The following is a 27,673-nucleotide window of genomic DNA, read 5'->3' as shown; positions in this document are numbered from 1 at the left end:
TTTAACAGTGGAAACTGGAATACAGGAGGTTAACTTCAGAAAAATAACTGAAATTAAATTACTTTATGGCTAGGTCATAAAATATGGTATATTTCAGTTTTCAATACAGTAAGAAACACAATATATGTATTATGAAACGTTCTGTATTGTCTTTAGAGTGAATTAATTAGTAGTCTTGAAAGCATAAAGGAATGCAATTGTTTTATGACTTCCAGCATCTGCCAGAGATCTGCAGAGAAGCCCTTGTTTGTATATTTTTTACAGCTAGATGCTAAATATGACCAGCTTCATCAATGGTTGTTTGGCCTGCAAACTACAGTCAGATGACAAGAAATTATGTCATTCTGCAAGCTATTCCAGAAGTAATATTTTAGATATTAATCTGAGAAGTCTCTTAGTGAAACAGTGCATTCTGCATTCTGTCTTGGACCTGACAACAACTAGAAGATCCATTCAACATATCTGCCTTGCTCTAATGAATTAAGTTTCTAGGTAACAGTATAACCGTCTTATATATACAGTGAGGAATATAGTGAAGCTTAGTTTAGATATTTTTTTCTTTATTTATTTGAGATCAATGTTGTTTTTAATATTTCCTGTGATTTTGAACTCTGATGTCACTGTGAATATTTATTTAGTGTTGTCTTGTTCTTTTATTATTTATTATTAAATATATTTAAACTTTTCATTGTGGCTGATCTGTGTAGAGATATTTAAGTTTTGAGAGTACTTGCATATTTATTTGGTGACACTGTGTGGGCCACTTCTAATAGCCTTGTGCTTGATCAAACTAGCATTTGTATTAGTATTAATATTACACAGTGAGATTGGACACCCTTTGTTAAGGGCCTTATGTTAGCTGATAGGATGACTGGTGGCAGTGAAAACTACCTTATAGTCTGGGCAGAAGGGGCCATACCTAATAAACCTGTGCCAGCCTTTCTGAGGTGCCTGTGTGTGTGTAAATCAAATCTCAAAGAGTGTGTGTGTGTCAGCTACTTGGGCAGGGACATGAAACACTGGTTGGACAGAGAGGGTGCTTGAGGTCTTGGCTTGGTCACTCAGCTGAGAACTCAACTCTATAGTTGTGCCAGTGAGGAGTCTTATTATTGATCTGGAGGAAGAGGGAGAAACAAGCCACAGACTGACTGTGGTCTCTGTGCGGTCTTAAGGGAAATTGCACTTGATGCAGAGAGCTGCATCTGGAAATAATGTGTGTACCTCTTAACCTCCCAGTGAATGTCCCCCACTATTGCCAGGAGTGAGGATTGAGGCAGCTTGATTACTGGCCCAGTGGTGGGTTATCACAATGAGAATAACTGGGATCATACCATTCATAATTTGAGGGGTCCCATGCATGTGGTAAAGCATTTAGGAGCTGCCTCTGTGCATTAGTAGTACAATGATTCATGATTCATGTAAATGTAGTTAATGATTCATTAACTGGAGAATAGCTTTTAGCAAAAAGCAGAACAAACTATGGTGCAGTGACTTTTAAGGAAAGCAATCAATACACCCAGCTACTAACCAACACAAGAATAAGCTTACCACTGATTTCTTCATGAAAGCTAGATGTTCAGATATTCATGATTTACAAAGCTAGCATGCACTCACAAAACATGAATGCACAAGGCATTATAATCATAAAGCAATGCACAAAACTGAATATTATGCAAAAAGGAGAGCATGAGCAAATTGTTGTGTGGTTGGGTGATGTATAACTTCAAGAGGAGTTAACCCACTATGGTCTACTGTCTGAAATGACCCATAAGACATAGCCCTACAAGGTACCTTGAGTGACACTTCCCTGTGTGTTTCAAGTACATTTGGCACCAGACTGACATCAATAAAGTAACAACATCTGAGTATTCTCTGTCTCCTGAAAGAGACTGAAACGCTGATTTTAAATTCACACAACAAACTGTGACTATTAGGCACTGGAGAACACAACTAGTTTCTGACACTATTGTTCTTGTTGTCTAGGTACTGGTTCTGTACTTATGTTACTATGCTCTTTACCATCCTCAGCCTGGCAATGAAGATGAGTGGAAATTTCTGTAAAGTTTTATCAGCTTGCTATAAAGTAGGAGCTCTGAAGTTAACAGCATTTTCCATTTAGTTTTATGTTTTATTTGCATGCAACACTACTTGGAATTTGAGACTTGTCACATACAACAGCTTAGCAAATATACAAGTCATGGCTGCCTGTCTGATATCATAACAAAATTTAGAACTGCCATCATGATATTTTAGGTTGGATGAACAATGTAAAGTCAGGGGAAATATCCATAATCAACTTTCTTAATCCTAAAAAGCCATCTGCCTAATTCTTAATACAGCTAGGTAGCAGAGATGCAGCAACTGTAAAGAAGTTAAAAACATTTAGATGTTCTGTAGGATCCTTCCATTATTGCATGTCTAGATTAGGAGTGTTCAACAAGTGGCCCCAGGGCCAAAATTTGCCACCCAAAGCATTTTATCTGGTCCTCAGTATGTCCTACAACATACAGTTTTGAATGGGCAGATACATGTTTGATACAGTAACCTGGCCATCCCCAAACCTTGTGAAGTACTGTAAGTGGTCACTGAACTGTTTGGTAAGTGGCACCTGAATCAAAAAGGATTGACACCCATGGTCTAGATGGCTTTTAGGATCATAGGGTCATAGGAATTACAAAGCAAGAAAGTCCAGAAACCATTTATACCTTGCCAATGCCCACCCTCAAGTTTTACACCATGCCTAGAAGGGTAAAGCAGGTTGTTCATGGATGAATTTGCAGATAACAAGTCATTAAGGTATGAAATGAAGGATGCAATGGAGTTACTTTACTTAACATATAGTGATAATTCTGTCATTCAGACAAGCTTTATTTGAATGTTGGCAAATATTTCAGTACTTACTTCTGGTATTTGTGGATTTATTGGTCTTGCAGAAACACAAAAGGTCAAGGAAGGTTAGGTTCCTAATGACATGGGAAGCCAGACACAGATCTTTACTTAAAATCCTGTAAGACAATGGGTATATGCATACAACCTCAAGTCTCTCCTGGTAGTCCCGGGTCTTTAGGCCAGTAATGTTCTTTATTAGAAACCTTTGTGGCCTTTCTGTCTGATGTGTCTAATCAGAGTTGCATAAAGGGAATAATAATGTATTTTAATCTGGATGGTATGCCTTTAGATACCAGTTTTGCTAAATAAAAGAATTTTCTGTCTACTGGTGTTATATGGTGGTTGAAGGAGAGGGGGTTATTCAACCAAGTGCTAAGGTCCCTAACTACTTTTTTAACTTGGAGTAGGATACTAGCTGTAGTGTACATTTACAGAGAAGCATGTTTTCCAAATGTGAGAATATTGAGCTTTTTTACATTTAATTGAAAACAATTCTATACACCAATGGTTACTGTGGATCAGTTCTTGTTGTAATGAACTGGTATTAGAAGGTTGTTTGAAAATAGCATCCATCTTGCAGTTATAGGCAAATTTAGCTAGCTATAGGTCTGGATCTATTATCTGAAGGTTGGAGAGGGGTGTGCCAAAAAGTAGGGGGTCCCAGTATTGAGCTCTGAAGTACACTGCTAGTTACCCATTTATTTTCTGAGGAGGCACCCACCACCTTAACAATGTGCTTTCCCTTTAATAACCAGTCTGCTACACACCTTACCATGGAATATTTAATGTTTATGGCTGATAATGCTTTGGCAAGATCCAAATAGGCTGTCTGTACAGAATGAACACTATCTACTATCTCTGAAGAAGTTTGCTAAATTTAGTAGACTTGATCAATCTTGACAAAACAAAACTGCTGGGGGTTCAATCTGCATGAGGTTTTGGATATCATTGTTTATGAAATCAGATACAACATGCCCCATTGCTTTGCATATTACGGTAATAAGACTAATGGTTCTATAGTTCATGGGGTTGGTGGTAAGGCCATCACAACAGCACATATCTCTCAACCTCTTAGAGCAAATAATCTGGACAAAGCCTAAAATGATGGGGGGATAGATTTCAAATATTGCTCTTACAAACTAAGAAAGTTGATAGAATAATAGGTTTTGCATTAGCATGAATTTTCTGAAGGATGTGGAGTCTTAAACTCAAATGTTTGTCATTTTTTAATTACTTCAATTCTCAGCTATTTGCCAGAAAAGTACAGATTTTAGGAGGAACACACAACAAATATGAGGCAAAAATCTGGACATTCTGAGAAAATCTGTACAGTTGAGAGGTAACCATACCTGTGAGACATACTCTGTAGATAAGCTTAGTTTAAACAAGTTCAGGAAAGGTTGCACCAGGACACGCTTCTTGCTACGTATTAGGCATCCTGGCAAATTATCTGAACCTATGACAGTAGTATTTTTGGTTTTAGAGAGCGCAATAAGTATGTGATCCTTTATGATCTTAGAGGCTGCAACAGATCAAGGGATTTGCAAAATTTTGTTTTTGAGCTAAAGTAGCCACTGAATATATCTGCAAGTATATTAGCACATCTTCCAGGTGAGAATGGCTGGTGCTATTTTGGATCAGTATGATTCACTACACTTTTGAGTGTTATTTCTCTGTTTTCAGATGTAACTAAATAAGTATATATAGTTATCCTTGGTTTCTAATGTCAGTTTTAGTATGGCTTTAGCTTTAGTCTTTCTCATGGCAGTTTTTATTTCCTTGGTAAACATTTTAACAACAATTATAACATGGGAAAAATTGGATTTGCTACAGGACTTTAAAATGTTTGTCTTGCTAAAGAGTTTATTTTAACTTATGGACCATTGAGTGGTTTGTTCTTAAATTTCCCATTATATTTTGTTTTAGTAGGAGCAGCCAAATTTAAGAACTAAGGCAATAATCTCTATTGCATTTGTAGCAGCTGAGAATGCATAAGGACATGTGATTTTACAATTAAATGTTGAGAGTTTGTCATAAAATCAGAGTAGAATTTTTATGTTAGAAATCCTTAAAGTCAGATGTGTTGATTTCAAGGATGTTTGAGACTTTAAAGAGTAAATTGACAAGTTTGTGGTCAGATGGATGAAGATACTGATAGAATGTGCAAGTTAAGACTGACTTGATTAGGACAAGGTCTAGAATGCTCTTCCCTCTAGAATGATGGTTAATGATTAGTCCTATTGTTGGAGTTAACTATTTGTTCTAGGTAATTTCCATTTATTAGGTCTCGAAAACATTGGGTGTACACAACTTCAGAGGTGCAGGAACATCAGTTTATCCACCATAAAGGAATTTTTCATTATGGATAGTTCAGTGGGTATATTATGGAATCTTTTGTGGCCCTTTTGAGACATGGGTATATCCTGTACCAGGCTATAATTTGATCATTTGGTTTGTTCTGAGTAAGCTGAAACTCAAGCCATGTAGTCTGTGAGACTCATGTAATCTGCAAAGAGGTGAAGCAGTCTCTAGCAAATATGGAAATGCCAACATAGTTTTTCACAGGCCGGAATGCATGGTACACACAGACACAGGTACAGAGGGAATACTGTCCCTACAGTGAAACCATGTTTCATATATATGGTATATTTCCGTTATCGGGGCAACACTCTAAATGCGGTCTCTGAGCTCCGCATGTAGTATATTTTCAAGTCTTCTAGGTGTTAATGTCAACATGTGTGTATAAAATGTAGAAGTTGCATCTTCTTCTCTAAATATTATCCATTTAGCACATGTTTACAGTGACTCCTTAAAGGCAGGAAAATATACTGCATTCGGACCTTAGCAACCACGTCTAAAGTGTTGCTCCGGTATCAGAAAACCTGAGAAGTAATGGATTTATTTGTTGTTTGAACTACTGTAAGCCTTTGAAAGTCGACAACAACAGAAATTATTTCAGTACACTTATTTGGCATCTTTTACCTGCGAAGATGCCATTGGAATTATACAAACAGCTGATTTGTAGTAAGCATTTTTTTTTTTTTCACATTTCAAAGGGTTTCCCTGACAATGGAATTAAGCGTTGTTAGGAAGTTCAAGTGGCAAGTTATCATGTACGTAATAATTATAGCATAGAGGAAATTAAAGTAAAATTGTAATGTAAAGTTACTCCAAACTTAAAGAAAGAATGCATGCCACATTTTAAAAATTATGAATGTCATCCACTTTCAAACACGGAGGTGCTGTCTGTGATAGCCAATCAGCTCATGAGTTGTGAACTGCAGGCAGGAGATTTACAGTATGACACTTTACAGGTACATAGTTACTTTTAATTTCTTGTACGGCAAATATAATGATATTAGGACACTAGTAACAAAAAAAAAACTTCCGTTAACCACACATGCTGCATTTACTTTTCTTTTTTCATTTCTCTGTTTGTAACTTATCGGGGCAATACTTTCAACGTGATTGGTCAGCTGAAATGCAGTACCTTAACACATCTGCTAACCAGCTGTGTGGGAAACTTAAAATAACTTATTTAAAAAAATAAAAATATTTTTAACACAAATAATTTTTACACATATCTGGTTAACAGACGTGTTAAGGTACTGGATTTCAGCTGAAGGATCTCGTTGAAAGTGTTGCCCTGATAACGGAAAAGTACCATATATAAATATATATATATATATATATATATATATATATATATATATATATATATATATATATATAAAGAGAGAGAGAGAGATGTATTCAAATTGCAGAGAACCCTAGAGATATGGCAATTTGTTATTAAGAACTCTGGCACTGATAACAGTTGCCTTTATGTAGTCAGAGTTGTGTCTGAATAAGCTGTATTTTTCTCTCATATGTAGGAATATCCAGTAGCCAAACCCTACCTAAAACAGACACTATTACTACTGGGACAGCAAAGGCTTTAGCCAGTGTACAGAAGCCATGGATCAATAGGTGCAGGCTATCCTTTGCAAAGCATAACTGACCATCAACTATTTCATCCCATGCTGACATATACTGGACCTAGAATTACAGCACTCAGCCAATCACTGAAGCCTATTATCTTTTCTTTGTATTAAGGTATCATTCTGGGTGAAGGTATGATTTCACTCAGGAACAGGGTCGTTCCTGCATTTGACACATGCATAGTAAATGCTGTACATCTCTCGCTCTCTTTGCATATTCCTCAGGGTTGAACACCTCAGATCATTCACAACTACAAGGCTACCTCAAGATTATAGTCATATTTGCTTGGTGTGAGAGACTGCAGAGCCTTCATAACATCATGGATCATTGTGGTGGACAGACAAACTGTAACCATGACATTATTAAGCCCCATAAGTATGGAGTCAAAGTCAACCATTATTAGGGCATTCCTTTTAGTAGTGATGACATTAATGGTGTATTTACTGCAGCATGGTGACTCTTTACTATGTGTGAGTAGAGTGAAGAATTGTTTGTGAATTTTTACTGAAGCTTTATCCTTCTATTTCTATGAGACTTGGAAAGATGCATTTTGACTGCCACAGCATGCATTCATTTGATATGTTCATGTTGAGGTGTAGGTAATAGTGCATCTTGCTCACAAATCAAATTATTTGACATACAAATAAGAAAATGTGAAGAGTGCACTAAAGATCTGAGTTCCAGACAAACACAATGCAGTCCAATAAGAAAAAATCCGGTACAGATCAACACTATTTGAGATACTTTAATAAAACTTAATTAAAACCATAAAACCTTAAAAAGTAAGACAATGCATCCAATCCTGTGATAAGCGCTTTCGGGCTCCTGCCCTTCATCAGATAAATTAAAACAGTTCCAAATTCTGCTTTTATCTTGATAACAACCAACCACATTTCAGTATTGCACCTGCCTATTCTTCAGGGTGGGTTTCAGAGGAATAATCTCATTAATCACAATCACCAGATACTTATAAATATCCCAGATACTTACAAATATCCTCAAATCCCTGTCACTAGATGCACTAGCTATAACATGGTTCCAGTCCTACTTAGAAAATAGACAACAGGCTGTTCTTTGGCATAATACTCTATCTACCCACCTGCCTGTTAACCTTGGTGTCCCCCAAGGGTCCATATTAGGACCCCTTCTGTTTTCTATATTTATTAATGACCTTCACCTAGAAATGCCCCAAGCTACTTGCATTCAATACGTAGACTCCACACTTATAATGTCAGCCACATCAGTATCTTCACTTCACTCCCTTACCCAAAAGGTGTTTAACACAGTTGAACAATGGTTTACACAGTGCTGTCTCCTTCTGAACCCTAAAAAAACAAGCTCCTCCTTTTTACCCCTACTTGTAAGTCCCACTTATAGATTTCACAGTCACATCCAATAATGGTACTCTCATATCCGCAGATCTAACTACCAAACTACTAGGTATCACCATAGATAACAACCTTAACTTCAACATGCATATCAACAATACTCTAAAAACTATCAATAGAAAACTAGGCTCTCTCTATAGGATCAAACCCTTCCTCTCTCCTGCAGCTAGAATAACTGTCGCTCACACCCATTTAATCTCTACTCTCCTCTATGCCTCACCCATATACACTAATCTATCTAAAAACAACCTTAATAAAATGGAAAACTCCTACAATAACATAGCCAGATTTGCTACAGGCATCCCCTTTCAGAACGCATCACTGTTACAATTTAAAAGAGCTAGGATGGCTTGAATTTCAAAATCACCTTAAATTCCACCAACTGACCATTGTCCATAAAACTCTTTACCAACCTACAAATTCCCCAATACTATCTATCCTCATCTTCCCCTACAGTAACCTCAAGAGATTACAATCATCACATAAACTTCTTGTCAATACTTGTAAATCAAACAACAGGGCTGGGGACTCTCTCTTCTCTAATACTGTTGGAAAATCCTGGAACCTTCTCCCCAATGAACTTTCCTCACTTCTCTTTGTATCACTTTTCAAAACCAAACTGAAACTTTTCCTCAAAAGACACTGGCTGTGCTCCTGTACTGAACCTGATTGATCAACTAGCTCTTCTTACTACATTCAGCCTACTCTCTTCTTCTCAGTAATCAACTTCCTTATCTTAATAACAGCAATCCTTCTTCTACATACTATTCCTTACATCTTCTTAACGACATCAATGTCAATACTTTTGAACTAATTAATTGTATATAATCAGCTGCCTTACTCACTAGTATATCATGTGTTGAAACTGCATGTGCATTATACTACTTATACCTGATTATTTTCCACTATGTTATTTACTTCTGACCTCTTGATTATGTCTTACTAATGCACCTGCACTGTGCATTGTTTACCTTAATTTGTATATAATTTTGTCATGATTTTGTCATTGTTTTTCATTGGAGCTTTTCTCCCCGAGCCTCTACTGAAAATGGACATATATCCAGATAGACTAGCCTGGTCAACAAATGTAAAATAAAAATAAAAATAAAAATAAAATAAATAAACAAATTAAGCCCTGGATACCTATGTGCCTGAAGCTCTAATATCCACTTTGTTTCCTCTCTTTCAGTGTAATTTTTTATGTCTCCCCCTCTGAAACTCTTATGTACATTCCATATCGCCCTAAACATAAATGATGTCCCTCATTTTCTTTTACATGTCTATACAAAGTATTATGTTGGTTCTTGGCTCCACCAAGGACAGATTCGTACTGCCACGCATGATGACAGCAATCGTGGAGAAGGAAATCTGGGGAAGAACCCGTACGTTGAGACAAAGGACAGCAACCAGGAGATGTTGCAACAGGAACTCCAGTGGTACAAACACATGAGACATTCACTGAGGAAAGTGGTTTATCACTTGTCTCAGAGAACGGAGATAACACAGAGTGTCAGAGTAACGAAGCAATGCCTTTACTGGGATCGCCGAAGGTAGCTATTAATAGTGCCAGAGAGCAGAATCTGGGGGCAAGACCAATAAAGGCGTTCTTCTCCGGATTTCCTTTTCCACAATTGCTGTCATCATGTGTGGCAGTACGAATCTGTCCTTGGTGGAGCCAAGAAACAACATAATGCTTTGTATAGACATGTAAAAGAAAATGCGGGACATCATTTTACGTTTAGGGCGATATGGAATGTACATAACAGTTTCAGGGGGGGAGACATAAAAAACGTATTTTATTTATTTATTTTACATTTGTTGACTGGGCTGCTCCAGCTGGATATATGTCCATTTTCAGTGGAGGCCCGGGGAGAAACGCTCCGCACATCAGAATAGTATTACAGAAACACAGGTACAATAAAATTACAGTGAAAGAGAGGAAACAAAGTGGATAATAGAGCTTCAGGCACATAGGAATAATCTCATTAAGCCCTGGATAGCTATGAAACCTGCCCTGAAGAATAGGCAGGTGCAATAGTGAAATGTGGTTGGTTGTTATCAAGATAAAAGCAGAATTGGGAACTGTTTTAAATTATCTGATGAAGGACAGGAGCCTGAAAGCGCTATCACAGGATTGGATGTATTGTCTTACTTTTTAAGGTTTTATGGTTTTAATTAAGTTTTATTAAAGTATCTCAAATAGTGTTGATCTGCACCAGATTTTTTTTTATTGGAAACCAAATTATTTGGTGAGAGGGTACCTCCAAGTTGTATAGATACTTACATTTACAGATTGAAACCAGCAGGTATGTTCTTACCATGATGCTGCATCCTTTAATCTGTGTCTGTTCGATACTACTGACAGAGGCTGCTTGTCAAATCTAAACCAGCAAAATTACTGCTCCATGAAAGGGTTGAGTATTATGATAAGTACATAACTACCATTTAATATTATTCTTTCTGTTTGAGTCAACTTATGGATTAGAATCCCCAACTACCAAATACCTGTGTGGAAGGAAGCCCAAGACCTCAAAATAACATCCTGTTTGTAACACTTGGCAAAGGTATGCAACACAGACCACACTGCAAAAGCACAGATTTTTTTCAGTTGAAGAATTTCTAAAGAAAGCTGCTGTAGAGGTAATGATGGATCTGAGAAAGTGAGCCTTATATCTGCATGGTAAGGGTCGACTATTAGTAGAATAAACAGAGGTGAGTGTATTGTCACCCCTCTTTATTAGGTTTAATTACTTCTGAAGTCAAATGTCAAATTAATGTGCTTAATTCATTAATTTGTAGCTTTTGTTTGTATAAGTTTAATTTTTTTATATCATATTCAAACAGCTTCAGATCATCATACATAAAAAAAATCAGCTTAACATTCACAAAAGGCAAAGGTAGATTAAATGTTGCAGTAGAGCAATAATGCATAGAAGCTAGTCTCTATATATAAGCAATGGTAATATATGTAAATTCAAAATTGGTGGGCAATGGTGTTGGTTACATCTGTTGAGCTGTAGGTGTAAAGGAGTCTTACTTAGAGGTGATGAGGGGTTGATGAGTGTTGAAGAAATTGATTATCATTTACATAATCGTTGTTTTTGTTTGTAATTTGTTTATAAATTTGTATAATGGGTTTTTTAGTTTTACTATTTCTACTATTTGTTTTAATAAAACTTAACTAGGACTTTCTTTCCAATCGTTAAACTTTTCATTATTAAACTAATTTGTGCTTGTCTGTGTTAATATTATTGGTATAAATTTTTTATTTTTATTTATGTTTATTTTTATGCTAATTTTAAAGCTTTTAGTGTGTGTATATATGTATATATTATTAATAATGCTGTTCTTAATAGTTTTTAACCAATTTTAAATAATCTCCTCTTTCTGAAAATAAAGATACTAACTTGTCTGCCTCAAGATTTAATACATCAACATCCTTGCAAAGTCCTTGTTAATCTAACAAACTGCTTTTTTACGATGCCAGAAACACACATACCTGGGATGCATGCTAAAAAGGTGAGCAGCAAGCCATGTTCTGCTTAAAGTAGTATCTAAGAAGTTTATGGAGAGGTGGATCCAGCATTCCATAGTAGAGGAGAGGGGAAAATTGATGCAAATTCTAAAATTCAAGAAATCAAGAAATCTCCCCTCCCCCCTGATAGATGATAAGTCCACAATCCACAAAGCATTTGTATACTTTTATGTAAACAAAGGGGGTGAGTAAGAAGAGGCTTCTGGGCCCCAATCAAGTACAACCAAGTTTGAATATTATTTAAGAACATGAAAAGCATTTGTTTAAGACTAGATCCAGTAATTGACCTAAAAGTAATTGCCTATCATTTGTAAAAGATGTTTCACTAATAGATGATGTAAATATTCTTTGTTGTGATTGATAAATGAATAGTTTTCTTCACATTTGATAATTTGAATATTATCTTTTTGTGATTGGAATCAAAAAATCAAGTTGATATAGTAAAAGCATTTGGAGGGACTTTTAGGATTTCCAAGTATGGAGGAGATTAGGGAAACAATAGGTCTAAGTGGGATAGGATGTTGGTTCTCTTGTGTATTTTCCTGAACAACTTGTCTTTGGGGTAGGTTTTGGTTCTTTATATAATAGTCATACATTTCTTCACTAATAATACTTTTCTTACTTACATTTCATATAGTGCATCATGTACATTTTTCATGATCATATTTCATATTTAAAATAGTTTTTTTTTATATATTAATTTCATTCAAATAGCATCATAAGCATGTTCTCATTGTAATCTACAGTATTCAATATGACTACCTACCTTTTCTAGCTGGCTTAATATTGATATCCTGGTGGTTTGTCAGTTGGCTTTATTGCTTAATCCGGTGTCTGCTTAAGGCTTTTTGTAAAATTTAGGTTTTAGTTTCTTAAAGTTATAATTTAATGTTTAAATAAAAGGAAAGTAATAACTCATAAGTTTAAAAACACTCAGTTGGGTGAGGGGAAGTTCTACTTTTTTTTATTTAAATTTTTTGTTTTTAAAATCAGTTTTATCTTTTTTTTTTTCTTTAAAAGAGTACTCAAAGCTAAAACATAGCCTACAAAATAGTTCCTACAAATTAGCTCTTCATAGAAAGTATCAGTTTAAAATAAAATATCACCTTCATCAAAAAAAAGAAAAAGAGAAATGATCAAATCAGAAAACAAATAATATCAGAATAAATATAAAGTTTTTTATAAAATTTTTTAATTTTCCGAGTTGTGTAGTTCTTGTGACAGTTTTCTTTTTTCCTTGCCTCACTCACTGAACGCCCCCTCTTTTGGAATGTTGTCACACTGGATATGGAAAAAAGGAGGGAAGATGGCCCTGGAAGTGTTGGTAGAGTATGTCCTTTGGTCTAGCTCCCAAATTATTAGAAGGTATAATCTAATTCGATATGATATCATAATAAATGTGCCGTGTGAAAAAATAAAAAAGATGGAGGAGGAAATAAAAAAAAAAACTTTTACCGCACGCGAAGAAGAGAGTACAAGCAGCAGCAAATGTGAAGGTAAAACCAGGTTCTCTCACCACAGCATCAGAATAACACAACAAAAGCTTCTTTTTATACAAAGGCTAGTGAAAAGGCGCCAAATCAATAAAATAAAATTAAATTAATAAATAAGACTACTAAAGCTTTAAGCTTAATCAGGTGTTTTTTTTAAGTTAAGGTCTAAAACAAACACACATATTTAGAAAAGAAAAATTATGTCATATTGTTGTTTTCCAATTCATCAATAAATAAAATAAACATTAATGTTACATTGAATATTAGTATTCAAAATAATGCGAGTATGAAATCAACGCCAAATCTAACTTCATATTTCCTGTCTATGCATGAATGAATAAATAAATACATATAGTGACTGACATGCGAAGGAACTGAATATCATATTAAATTCAAAAAATATGAGTATAAAACCAACGCTGAATCTAACTGCATATTTTCTACTTATATATTATAGAATAAACAAAGGTGATACAATCAGAAACCCATCTGGACAAAGGACATGTTGGAAACCTTAGAACATTGAGTGCTGCAATGGAAACAAAAGGTAGATAACCTTTTCTAAAGGGTTTAGTTCTGTAAAGGTAAAACCTTAGCTGTCTGTGAACATCCAGTGTATGGAGAAATATCTGCCTTTGCTTGAGTGCTTGGGAAAAAAAGACTGGCAGCTGGGAAAGGTTGATTCAAATTTGTTTTGGATACTGCCTTGGAAAGACAGGAAGGAAGGATTTGTGCAGACTGAAACTTTGCCTTTATGAAATACCAAGTAAGGTAGACTAGAGGGCAGGGCCTGTAACTCTGATATTCTTCTAGTTGAAGTTATTGTCACAATAAATTATGTCTCCCTTGACAGAAATTAGAAAAGAGCAGAGGATGCAGGCCCAAAAGGGGATTTTGTTACTGCTTTGAGAACAAAATTAAGGCCCCTCCCAGGATGCTGGTGTGTCAATCAGAGGGTGAAGAAGAAAGGTTCCTCAAAGAAAACTAAATGTCTTGAATCAATTCCATTGAGAAAATTAGAAATTACGGATAACTCTATCTTAATAGTGAAAAAAAATGGGAACTAAAGGAAACTGACATGAGAGAAAAAGTCAAATCTCAGCAACAGCAGTATTAGATGAGACTATTGTCAAAGCACTAGCCCGACTAGAGAAACGTTCCCATTTGTTACGGAAGACCTTGTGGAGAGACTCCTTTTAAGATGCATCATGAGACAAAGAAGGGTCTCTGGCCATTATTGGAATTGGAGAAACCAAGTGGTTACCTTGAGGTTGGTTAAGGTCGATGTGAGGTGACACAGATGGGTGAAAGAAAAGTAAAGAAGCCCAGGAGGCCACTGTCTGACTAAACGTTCTCTGGGGAACTGTCCCTTTAGTGGCAATCACGGCAAAGAAATTGTTGCACTTGGTGTTGACTGGGGAGGCAAAAAGATTGCAGCAGGGATGGTCTGAGTGGTTGAAAAAATCTGTGGTGCTACTGATGGATTGAGAGACCACTGGTGAGGCAACAGAATGGACCTGTAGAGCCATTTCGCAAGACAGCTACTTTTCCCAGGAGTATACATTGCTATCAGGAAGTGATGTGAAACAATTACCCATTTTCATTCTCTCATGGTTCTTAGTATACCAAACTACTGTCATGTTATTGGTATGGATGGCTATCACTGCTGGAGGCAAGAAGTCCTGTAGTTCCTGCAATGCAAACAGAACTGTCTTCATCTCCAGGACAATGATGTGTACCTTGGACAATCTGCCCCTGATAATGGTCCAAAGAGGAGACATCTGTTATCATTGCTGTGAGAGGAAGCATTAAGAATCGTCTTTCTTTGAAATGAAAGAGGTAGGTAGTCACCATCACAAGTGAACTCTGCAAGGATGAGTGATTATTTCTGGAGCAGATGATGACAAGATACTTCTGATTACTCTCCTCTGTGTTGCCACTGAAGTATTCTCAAGTGAAATCAACAAAATGCATCATGAGTTTGGAAGAAGTCATTAGCCCTATAACTCAAAGGACTAAGATCACTGGTGGTGAGGGAAACTGAATTAGGTTTTGGATGGAGTTCCTTAAAATCTAGGCTTTTTCTGTAGGGAGAGACTCTGCATCTTGTTGTGTCCAGGTGGCATCCAATGACTTGAACTGTCTTAGTTGGTTGTAGATTTGACTTTCAATAGTTTGTAGATATGCACGAGGAATGTCAGAGCTGAAGCAACAATTTCTGGCTTTGATTAGGGACTGTTTTGTTGTGGCAGCAAGGAGCCAGCCATCCAGATATGGTAGCATACAAATCCCTAGAAGGAGGACGTGAGCTGCAACTACTACCAGGCTCTTGTTTAACACATGGTGAACTATAACCAAAAACAAGGTATAGGCACTCAAAACCAACCAATAAATAGGTGAACTATAGTGAGACTGAAGTGTATAGAGCACTGAATAGAAAGTGACTGGCTCCTGAAAGGAACAGTAAATATCTCCTGGACAATTTGGCTATTTTGATATGGAGATAAACACCCTGAAGAATGACAGAGCTCATCCAGTCATTTTCCTCTAGGCAATAAAAAATCACTTGCACCTTCACCAGCTTGAATGGGGTTAATGTTACATGCCTGATCAGGTCACTGAGGACCAAGGTTGGCCTAAGGACCTTGTTTTTCTGTAGAACCAAAAAAAAAAAAAAAAAAAAAAAGAATCTAAACTAAAATCCTGACCCTGTCTCGTATGGTGGGAACTTTTGGATGTCCTTTTTGATTAGAAGAGAAAGCATTTCTCTTCTGGCCACCTTCTGTTGATGAGATGGGACCTTTGGAAGTATCTGACAAGTTAGTGGTGGTTGATGGGAAAAGGGAATCATGCAGCCTCTGGATATTATCCTTCTTACCAAAGAATCCTGACTGATGGTCATCCACGCAGGAGAGTAGATGGATAGATGACCGCCTGACTGCTTCTTGATGGGAGTAGTCGGGCAATCCTTCATGCATGATAAGGTTGCCTGTCAGAGAAAGATCCACAATATCTGTGGTTTTCCAGATCACCCTGACCTTTGAGTCTATGTACATTGAAATGGCCACATTTTATAAGTGGAGTCAAAGAGTTGACACCAGGTTTTCATAAACCATGGGAATTTGTACCTCTTCTGATTTCTATTGTAAGATCATTGAAGGTATCAAATTTAACTTCTACAACAGATGTTTTCCCATCTTGCTCACAACTCTGCATTTACTATTTAATAGAAGGATCCAACATGGAAGAGTCGTTATATGGGAAGATTACAAAGGAAGCATTAAAGTTGCCCTCAAAGTTGCAAGAGCATAGCGAGACATGATGCCTCATTGTAATACCTGCTTCTGCTGCATGTGCTACTCCATGGGCTGCAATATGCATAAGCCAGATGAAGAGATTAGTTATGTTAAACATTGTGGCCAAGGTGATCACTAACTGCTTTCTAGCTAATGCTTGCTCTACTAGTTCACTTTGAAAATGGTTCATACACGTAGCACAGTTCAAGTCCCTAACAGTGAAGGTGCCTGAAGCATACACCCACTTTCCTATCCTGTCCATGGCTTGGACTCCTTTTTGGGTGGTTGGAGAGAAGCTGCATCATCTGTCAGCTCTTTTCTGGTTGCTGCTGCCACAATAACAGAATCCACCAAAGACACCCTAGACCAAAAACTGTCTGTCCCTGGGAGATCCAAGAATCTTGACTGGCTTTTCAGGTGTATATTCAAAGACATCACACTCCTGCCATCCTCTCCTGGTAGCCATGTCAATAAAGCAGTCCACTGGGTGTAGCACTCAAGAGGTAGACAGGCCCGATTGATAGGTCTCCTCATCTTGGGAGGGTAGGTCTGTAGAACAAGATCCCCTCTGTCACATCAATTCTAGGAACTCATTGAAAATGATGTTTTCTCAAAGGGATTGGGGGAACCCCCACAATCATCTGAGGCTATGTCCAAAATGACAGACTCCACAGAGGAGTCAATTTGCCACATTTTGTACATCCTCCTCCTTGGAACATCAGGAGAGGGTAAATCCAACTCTTTAAAGGACAGACACTGCAAATGAGCAGCTTTCTTAAGCCCCACTGCCTTAGCTCTGACCTTGAGTTGGATGAAGGGGCTGAGGCAGAGAAAAAAGAGTGTCCTGGAATGGAAATGACACAGAAGAAGTCTGCAAATCATTTCTCAGAGGAAAAGTTATAATCCTTCCTATTACCTTAAAGGTCAACCTTATACCCGCTGGATCCAAGGAACCTCTGTGGAATGCCAGGGCTACTCTCTCCAAGGAAGAAGTAGGCAACATTTATAAGGGCAACTCCCAAGTCAACAAAGCAGAAGGCCCCAAGGAGATGACTGGTGCCAGAGATTCAAAGTTTGACATCTTCAACAATTAGAAGGGAACTATGCAGGATGGATCCCAGGTCAGTGGTGAGGAGTCACTGTTGAGGGGGTGGTCCCAAGATCCACTCAACTCTAAGGGTGTTGGTGTTTAGTGAACTGGATTTGAAGCCCCCTACAGCTGAGTCTGAAGGACCAATCAGCACCAAGGGAACAGACTCCAGGTAAAGTCTGTTCCAAAGACACCATATCCAAAGTAGGAACTGATGAAGGAGCAAAAATGCAAAATGACAGAGCAGCACAATCCATCCTGGATATAGATCAAGACTGATGTCCTTCTGTCCCCAATAAGCCTTCACAAAGACCCTAACCATGTGATGCCAATCAAGATCTAATTCATTCCTGAAGGACTTTAAGAAGCAAATAGAAAAAGCTGAAGGAGTCCAAAAAGAGAACAAAGAAAGTTCTATTTCCGAGGAGGTTAAAGTGGTGAAGTGCTTGGGAGATCTGTCTGGAATGACTATCAGCTCTAAAATAGAGAAAGACAAAAGAGGAGATTTTGCCAGTGTCAAATAGGTAGTTGAATCCATCCTAGGAACTTTAAGAGCCAGGGAAGAAGTGACATCATAAGCCTTTCTTTTTTGGCTTTGGAACCTTTTTCTTTATCCTTGTCATTAGATCTCTCACTGTCTTTATAACTACCTTTATCTTTGTCCTTCCTGAGCATACCTCTAAACATCTTAGAGCAAGAAATTTGGATAAAGCCATAAATAATGTGGGGACAAAGGACAATTTATAAATATTGATCTTACAAACTTAGAAAGTTAATAGAATAACAGCATTTACCTTGACGTGGATTTTCTGAAGGGTATGAAGTTTGAAACTCAAATCTCTATCATTATTTTCAACCATCAATGATTTTCCAGTGATTTGCCAGAAAAAAACATTTTTTTTGTGGAACAGACCAAAAATATGTGGCAAAAATCTGGAAATTCTGTGAAAATCTGGAAAGTAGAGAGGTATGTTCCTGAACTTGGCTGCTTTTGGACCTATGGGCAGCAACCCTTTAATGACAAGCTAATACCTCCTGTGTGCCAAGGTGTGAACCAAAGTCCTTGCAAACAGAACAATCACCAATGGATGATCCACCCTCAGGCACACTGAACATAACTGATGAGCATCCTGAGAGGGAATTTTATTGCCACATTTTCCAAACTTCTTAAAACTGCACTCCTTCCCCATAAATAACTGGAACACACACACACACACACACACACACACACACACACACACACACACACACACACACACACACACACACACACACACACACACACACACACACACACACACACACACCATTAATCAACTAAGCAGAAGTAAAGCAAACTTGACTAATAACTCATTGCAGGTGGATGGACTGCAGTGCAGTACTAAGGGATGCTGCACCCTTGAGTGTATCATCCTACAGATGAGATTTTACTCACTGGTTCTATTTGCGTGAGTTGCTGGTACCTCAGGTGGATGCAAAAGATCCCACAGCACCTAACAAAAAGAATACGGGTTCTTTATATAATCTATTGATATTACTTACATTATTGCTATACAACATCTGTGGCATTTATAAAACAATATCATTTAACTCAGGTATTTGTATTATGTATTATATAAACATATTGCAGACTTTCTTATGCATTCTTTTAAATTTACCATCACTGAACAGGTATTGAATGATCCAAGGGGTTATATTGTTGAAGAACATTTGGACAACAATGAACTGAAGTGCTAACTGTTGAATGATACATCTCCTCCTGGTTATTGAATGATCCAAGGGGTTATATTGTTGAAGAACATTTGGACAACAATGAACTGAAGTGCCAATTGTTGTTGAATGATACATGTCCTCCTGGGTTAAATGATGCATGTTCCATCACTGCAATTTTGAAATTAAACCAACTGGAAGTTTAACATTTTTTCCACTGTCTGTTCCTTTTAAAGTCCTAGTAATTCAGTATGCAATGCCTTTTAGTGAATTGATTTTTCATTGGTTGGTTTTAACAAGGCAGCTTAACTGGTAGGTGGTTTTTACTAATTTATACGATATGTGAAATATTGCTTGAATTTTTGTTCTGATGAAGTTCCTATGGTTAGGAATAAAAACGCTCATTTTTTTTTCTTTAATAAATAGTTTTCATATTTACCTTGTGCCATTGTCCTTTTGGCTCTTGCCACACAGGATTGTAAGAATTAAGAGTTTTGTGGTTATCCTGAGAGTTGCCCTTTATTTATTAGGTTGTCCAAAAATACATGGTCTGCCATCTATTCCTAAGATGCTGTAGATTCTTCTCCCGGCTCTCTCTTCTCTAAAAATCTTTATTCATTCATCATTCTGCAATCCACCTCTTGCTAATTCTGTTACCAAAATATCTCCTTGTAATAAATCATTCTGTGGAGCTGCTAAATGCTGCCCATTTGTAACATCAGGATCTCTGCATGCCTATGTGCATGTCTCTGCTACTTTATCCATCACTTCCATCACTTAATTCTATTTATTTATTAATTTATTTATTTTACATTTGTTTACCGGGAAAGTCCAGCTGGACATGAGTTCTTTTTCAGTGGAGGCCTGAGGAGAAAAGTATAATATAATAACATAGAATGATAAAAAACATAACAATGTAACTTGAAACTTATAGAGTACATCAAAAATGTAGGGCATTAAGATAATATATAACATAGAACATTAATACATTGAAATAGTGAGAACAAAAGCAGCAGTAAATGAAATGCCATGTGGAACTGTAGTTATGAGCAATGTACAAAGTTTACATAGTGACAACAATTCAAATAGAGAGACCAGGATGAAAGGTTGGGGTGCCCCAGATAATGCTTTACAGGTAGAAATAGAGTACAGGTTTTCTGAAGTGATGTAGTATAGTGGGGGAAGATGGGTTAGAAGGGGAATTAAGCAGCAGGGGAAATGGGGGAAGGGCTTACCCTAGGGTGTTACAAGAGCAGAGCCAGTAGTTAACAAGATGGGTTTTTAGAAGCTTTTAGAACTGTTTAGTTGTGGGTGTAGTGACTAGAGAATTTGGCAAGGCATTCCAAAGTTTGGAAATGTAGTTGGAGTAGAGAGTTTCACCTGCTATGTTTTTTGCTCTGGTGATTTGGAGAAGAAGTTTATTGTTGGAGCGAAGGGATCTAGTAGCAGAGTATGGTTGTATAATATCCTTGAGGGCAGGGGTCTTTTCTGGGTGGTGGAGAATTTTATGGGCAACAAGTTAGTTGATTTAATTGAAGGAGCAAAGGGAGTTCAAGCCATTCAAGTTGTCTGAATGATAGGCAATGATGTGATTTGCAGGAAGTATTGGTAGCAAATTTTGAAATTTTATTGTAGCAGGCTTCAAGTTTTGCAAGGTCAGTTTTGAGGAGGTTTGTAAGGATAGGGGAAGCATATAGGAGAGTTGATAGCAGGTGTGTCCTGGCTATTGTCATTTTAGTGCTACTAGTTAGAAATTGGTTATTTCTATATAGAAGGCCAAGTTTCTTGTGCACTTTTTTGATGGTTTGGTCTATATAGAGATCAAAATGCAGGTTATTATCAATTGTAATCCCTAGTAGTTTGGTATAGGGAGTAGGAGTGATTATAGTTTTGTTTTGTTTTTTTTGAGAAAATGTGGAAGGTTGAAGAGGAAGAAGTATTTCTAGTGGGGTAGAAGACGTTTTGTTTTACTGGATTTCATATAAGCTGGGAGTTGGTTAACCAGGTTTCAACAAACAGGAAGGAGTCTTGGGTGATAGATTGAAGGTTTGTGAGGGAGGAGGCAGTGCAAATCAGAGTCATCAACGTATTAAATTATACTGGTATTGGGAGTGGCATAGTGAAGTTGGTTGGTAAAAGGAGAGAATAGTAAGGGTCCAAGGACAGAGCCTTGTGGTACCCCTATGGAGACTAGCAGAAGGGGTGAGAGGATTGTTGCCAGCAGATGGCTTTTTGTCAGTCAGTTAAGTAGCTTTGAAACCAGGCAATGGCAGTATTACTAAGGTTACGGGAGTTGAGGACATTAATAAGTTTGGAGTGACTGACCATGTCAAAGGCTTTTGACAAGTCTAGGAAAATGGCTGTTACAATTTGGGAGTGATTTCTGTACGGGTTAACTATGTTTGTGAAGGCTAGGAGGGAAGTTGAGGTGCTATGGGCAGGGCGAAAGCAGTGTTGTGTATTGGATAGGAGATTGTGAGATAGCAGGTATTCTACAAGTTGGGACAGTACTACTTTTTCCAGAACTTTAGATGGGGGGATGGCAATGGGACGATAATTAGTAAGTACAAAGGAGGTACCAACTTTGTGGAGGGGCAAAATATGTGAGATTTTCCATATATTGGGGACATAGGCTTCAGTTAGTGATATATTTATAAATATGGTCATTGGGTAGCATTTGAGGCAATTTGCAGAAAGTCAGCAAGGAGATTGTCAGCAGCTAAAGTGGTTGGTTTTAGTTTTTTCAGTTTTTTTTATATACTGGGTGGGGACTGGTGTTAACTTGAAATGGTGTGTGTTATTCTTGTGGGGGCGTGTTTTCATTTGGTCCAGAGGGGGTAGGAACTGACTTAGTTTGGTTGTTGGTTAGGGTTTGAATGGATGGTGTGAAGAAAGTGTTAAATTGGGTGGCAACATTTACACAGGTGTTACTGTTGTTGGAGTGGGGGTAGTAGTTTTACCAGGCTGCAGTAGGTCGTTAACTGCAGCCCAGAATTTTTGGGGGTTATTTTGATGTTTGGTTTGGATGTTGTGATAGTAGTTGGATTTGTCAGCTTTAGTTGATTTTTTTGCTTTGTTTCTCACTTAAAGGAAATTCTGTTTAGCAGTGCTGATCTTGTTCTTATGGAACTGTACCCAGGCTTTGTTCCTGGCTTTGAATATGGATCTGGTTTCTTTGGTTCATTTTGTTTATCACAAAGAAAAACTGCATTCTCATCCCTACTTTTTTCCATAATAAACTTTCTTTCATGTTGCCACTCGTAGAACTCCTATGCCAGAAGCAGACACAACATAATGTCTCAGAAAGAGTAGGGGGAGTTACCTGATGCCTTAGCCAAATTTCCCCTTGTAGAACAAATTCCACCTCTGGTCTCCTCTGAAAAGATGCCACAGCAGTCAACAAAAAGGATAACAATAAATAAATAAATATATAAATAAATAAAATACAGTGCATGCAGTTAATCCCACTGTAGCACAGTGCCATGCAAGTACAACAATTTGTAACAAGAGAGAAAACTGCTGAAGAAGCTCAAAAAAGCACACTGGCAAAAAGTAGCAACACATTACAAAGGGTCTAAAACAATCAGAGGCCTTGAAACTGCATGGTTCCTATTCATCTCACTAAAGTACAACCAGCGCACAATTTCTTAAAAGATTACTTGAAAGCACAAAAACAATGTACAGCTAGCACAGTCTATGTGTAGAACAATAAAATGACTTATCCCAGATTTTGTAGTGCTTGTTAGTGCCATCAAATCTAGTAAATCAGGTCAAAGTCAGGAGCTTTCAACTTAGCACATAGCAAATTATGACATTGTACACTGGAAGTTTTCATTCACAACAAATGGGTAAAAGACTCAGATTTCCAGAAGATTAAGATATGTGAAATGCTTTAATCTGGTTAAACAACTCTATAAATAGGCAACTTGTGACAACAGAAACATTGCTGTTTAATAAAACATTTTGGATTCTTCACAAGGCAAGGTACTTATTTTTCATTGCATATGATGATTTTGAAGGAGAACACATAATCCTCTCATATAATACAGTAAGACTTGTTTTTGATTCACTTACAGTCCATAAGCTGAACACACTGAAAGACTGGTGATCTGCTGTGGAGGATCTCCATCTACCCACACCAACATGACCGTAAGCTCTGCTTGATATCCAGGAGGCATTCTCACTGGGCGGGATTTGACCCTTGATAATGAATAAACATGAAGACTGGCATAAAAATCTGTGCAGCTCATAAACATAAAAGGCGAAAAGCATTATTCTATAATTTGATTTTACAGCATTGTTTCAAGACAATACTGAGCAACTTAATTACTTTAATACAGTGATGACTATACACCTCATTGGTATGGTGGCAAGTTTTATTTTTTTTTTGCTTCAGCATGGGTATAATAAATGACACCATAGCAACAACTTCACAGCCTTACACTCTTAATGAACTTATTCTAATCTGAATATGTCCTTTGAACTTAACAATAACCTCAGGAAGTAAATATTTGCACACTTTGTTAGCCAGAGGTCTTGGTTCTCTGCTTGGAGAGCTAAGAAGTAAATAGTACTACTACTCAAAAAACTCCAACTATTCTCTGTCTCATATCGCCTACTTAGAGGAGATCTCTGCTTGACTTACAAAGCCATGTCTGACCCAGCTCTGTTAGAAATGCTACATTTAAAGAAATCCCAATCACTCCACACCAAATGCTCCAGAGGCCTCAACCTCATTACTACAATTAACAGAACATGCTGGAGGGACAGGTTCATAACCCTGAGACTGCCCATGCTATGGAACAGACTTCCCATACATGTCAAGCAGAGCACCTCGCTGACCCTCTTCAAGAGAAATCTTGATGAGTGGATGGGAAACAGAAAATTCACCCTGGGGATAACTCCAGTGGCTCTACTCAACAGTGGCACTGGGAACTAAGGTCGGGTGGCACTATGGCAGGGTAATCCTATGGCTAGGCTTGTAAAGGTCCCAGGGCCATTAGCCTAGTACACACCTATGAACCTATGAACAGCTAAATGGAAAAGATCATTTGAATCATTATTCATTCATTTTACTAGTCATCAGAAACTAGACAGAACCAGATCCAAATAATATTTTACGTATGATTTTTATCATTTCAAAGCAGAACAAATAATGAATACAAATCTGTACAATCCTACCAGACCATTTATCTTTGCCTAGTATGTCTAGTACCATTAAATACCAGCGTTCCATACTGCATTTTGTCCTATTTGAAACACTGTTGATTTTAATAACTGTCATATAGTGACTTGCATGCATTACATTATTTATTGCTGTTCTCTAAGGCTGAACCTGAAAATGGTCCACTGCAATCAGTGTTCTTCTCCTGGTCAACAGATACATGCATACATATACCAGGCAAGAAATGGCACACAACAAAACTGCAACTTCTTCTGAAGCCATTCCGTAAAACCAGAACTTCCTCAGAATCTCATTCAGTGATGGGATGGTCTCCATCTCTGTGGTATTAAAAAAGCGATGTTTGAAACTAGAGTAGAAGGATCTGTTTTTTCATCTTTTCTAGTGTTCTATGTTATTGCACTATTCTGATTTCAGGTTTTTTAACATACATAAGATATATATTTTTTACTCACACACATGTATAATTTAGTTCCATATTAAATGCTGGAAACAAGTCTGTTAACTTTATAAGTTTTCAAATACATGACACTCATTTCATATGAAGTTTAGAGTTGCCTGACTGGTGATTGTTGCCTGATTTTTGTTTTATTGTATGAGAATTTATAACGATTGAATGTTATGTATATTATAGGTGCACACATTAGTATTTATGGGTGCCTGTGTCTTTAAATGAAAGATTCCTAAGGAAGCTATGTTGTTTCAATTCAGATTCTGAGGAAGTTCCAGTTTTACTGAACAAAAGCACTTAATCTGGGATTGTGTTGCTATTAAAAGTATTATTTGTCCATACGCGGAGTGTTTCTGAGGTTTTTATTGCTCTTTTGGCATACCATCTAATTATTTTAGACTAAAACTGTGTTTTTCACACATACATACATACATACATCTACATCTACATCTATCTGTGTATATATATATATATATATATATATATATATATATATATATATATGTGTGTGTGTGTGTGTGTAAATATATATTTATCTATACATACAGAGAGAAAGATGTACAGATATACCAACACACACACATAGAAATACATACATACTTTCAAGCACATATGCATGCATAAATACAGTGGTAGTCAGGTGGATATATAGATCAATAAGCAGGCAGACAGATAATTGTAATAACTAAAACAGAAAATACTGGAACACAGATGTGACATAATACCTTTTATAAGACCAATATAGGCTTTGCAATTAATCACTCAGCGTTTTGGGCTAGCAGGAACCCTTCATCTGGAGTTATGAAGTTTGTGCTGTTAGATACAGTGCTTAAGTATCCACTTGCGCCTAGAAAGTGAAGTACATAATTTGTTTCTTACTGGCTAAAAAAAGACACTTCAGAATGCCAACGTGAAAAGAAAGTGACCAGCTTGAATGCTTAGTATAACTACACCTCAAAGAAAGAGAGAGAGAGAGAGAGAGAGAGAGAGTCTGTGTGGGGGCGCACAGACAGAGACTGAAACTTTAGAAAACTAAGTTATGGTCTGCCTTAAAAATAAAGGCTCTCCCTGCATGTTAATTAGAGTCCGTGTTTATTTAGCAGAGAATGTAACAGTTCATGAGATTGCTCTGGGACTTAATAGGAAAATAAATCATAAGTGATGTGTTGGAAGATTACTTATATACAGTTGTAGAGAAACTCTTCATTATACTTATTGTGTAGTCAGTCTACTTGCAGATAATTTTACATGGTGATAGTGAAACAGCAAGTGAGACATAAACATTTTAGATGGGGAAAACCAATAAAGCAGCTTCCTGCAGAAATTACTGCTGAAATCAGCTATGTTTTTTTTTGTCAGTGCACTTGTTTTAAGTTATCTTCTTAATCAAGATTTATATCAGGAAGGTAATTCATTAACATCATTAATTTTGTGTGATAAAGTATATCTGTACAAGCACACTCTTAAAATATGTTCTTCCTCAAACAACTTAACAGGAAAGCCACTAATCATGCTGCCCCCCAGAGGTGATTTTAGGATGCTACAGTTTTTATCTATTTCCTTTGTTAAGACCGCTGGACTCAATATGAGGACCCCAGTATAAACTGGATGCCTAGCACTGCCTCACCAGTTTCCTGAGGTCACTGGTATCTCTCAGTCTGCCAAGCAGTGCAGGCACAGTGACAAAAAGAAGCATCATCCAGACCTTCTGAGTAACAGCTTCTGAGATGTACTGTTAAGTATATTTTAATTTTTTTAACTGTAATGCTGCCACTATGGGCATAGTGTACTAGTGTTTATTTAAGCAATAACCCACACCTGGGTGTGGGTAATGCTGGATTTACCCACGGTTGGTGTGGTTTGGTCACGAGGGCGAAGCTCGAGTGGCCAAACAAAGACAACCGTGGGTAAATCCAGCATTACCCATACCTAGAAGTGGGTTATTGCTATTATACAATGACATTATTTAAGAAAAAAAATACTTACTTTTCTTAAGTAATGGCATTGTATAATGCTTCTGTGCTGCCCTTCCGCAGCTGTCTGGTATTCTGCGGCAGTTCTGATGTACTGGGCATGCGTATGCTTACGCAGTACATCTGAGCTGTGGGTGGAAGCAACGGAGAAAGCAAGATCTCCATTGCTTTTTACAAAGTTTCTGCTATGTTAAAGGAGTTTAACATAGCAAGACAGCTTTAAAAAAAGCAACAGAGAAAAGAAGATCTCTGTTACTTTTTTTAAAGCTGTCATGCTATGTTAAACCCCTTTAAAAAAAGCCTTATACTAATGGAAAAAGTCTGGGCGACCGGACCTTTTTCCATTAGTATAAGTCTGATTTACAATGTGCAAGATGACCAATCAGCGTGCACATTTTGGAATATTAATGGGGGATTGTTGTATTATTTTCCTTTTCCCACAGCTCTAGAAGTCATAGTGGAGAATCACCAGCAATCTCAAGGGAGGTTAGTTCACTTTTCCAGGTGCGGGAGTAAGTAGACCTATTTTATACGCCACCTTATGTAGCTGATGATATGTCAGATGCACAGCCATAATTATATTTGATTCATAGTTATGTATGTAATCAACATAGGCAGCTTCACTGTGGTGATTGTGATCACACCTGTTGTTTATTAGGTAGTATATATTTGCTACTTTTGGAAG

The 27,673-nt window shown here is 37.2% G+C and overlaps 1 protein-coding gene across 5 annotated transcripts in view; it reads right to left on the bottom strand.

Moving 5' to 3' along the window:
* Positions 1-27,673, bottom strand: part of STXBP5L (syntaxin binding protein 5L) — a 4,174,867-nt gene that overhangs the window by 735,453 nt on the left and 3,411,741 nt on the right. For all 5 annotated transcript variants that reach the window (XM_044071514.1, XM_044071515.1, XM_044071517.1 and 2 more), the window contains exon 17: positions 23,457-23,582. In XM_044071514.1, coding sequence (XP_043927449.1) covers positions 23,457-23,582 — 126 coding nt within the window. The remainder of the gene's footprint in view (positions 1-23,456; positions 23,583-27,673) is intronic.

Source organism: Protopterus annectens, chromosome 5.part0, assembly GCF_019279795.1.
Source record: "Protopterus annectens isolate FY-2018-M chromosome 5.part0, PAN1.0, whole genome shotgun sequence".
Classification (NCBI taxonomy): Eukaryota; Metazoa; Chordata; order Ceratodontiformes; family Protopteridae; genus Protopterus; species Protopterus annectens.
The sequence above is the reverse complement of the archived record's forward strand: the minus strand, read 5'-3'. Positions and strand labels throughout refer to the sequence as shown.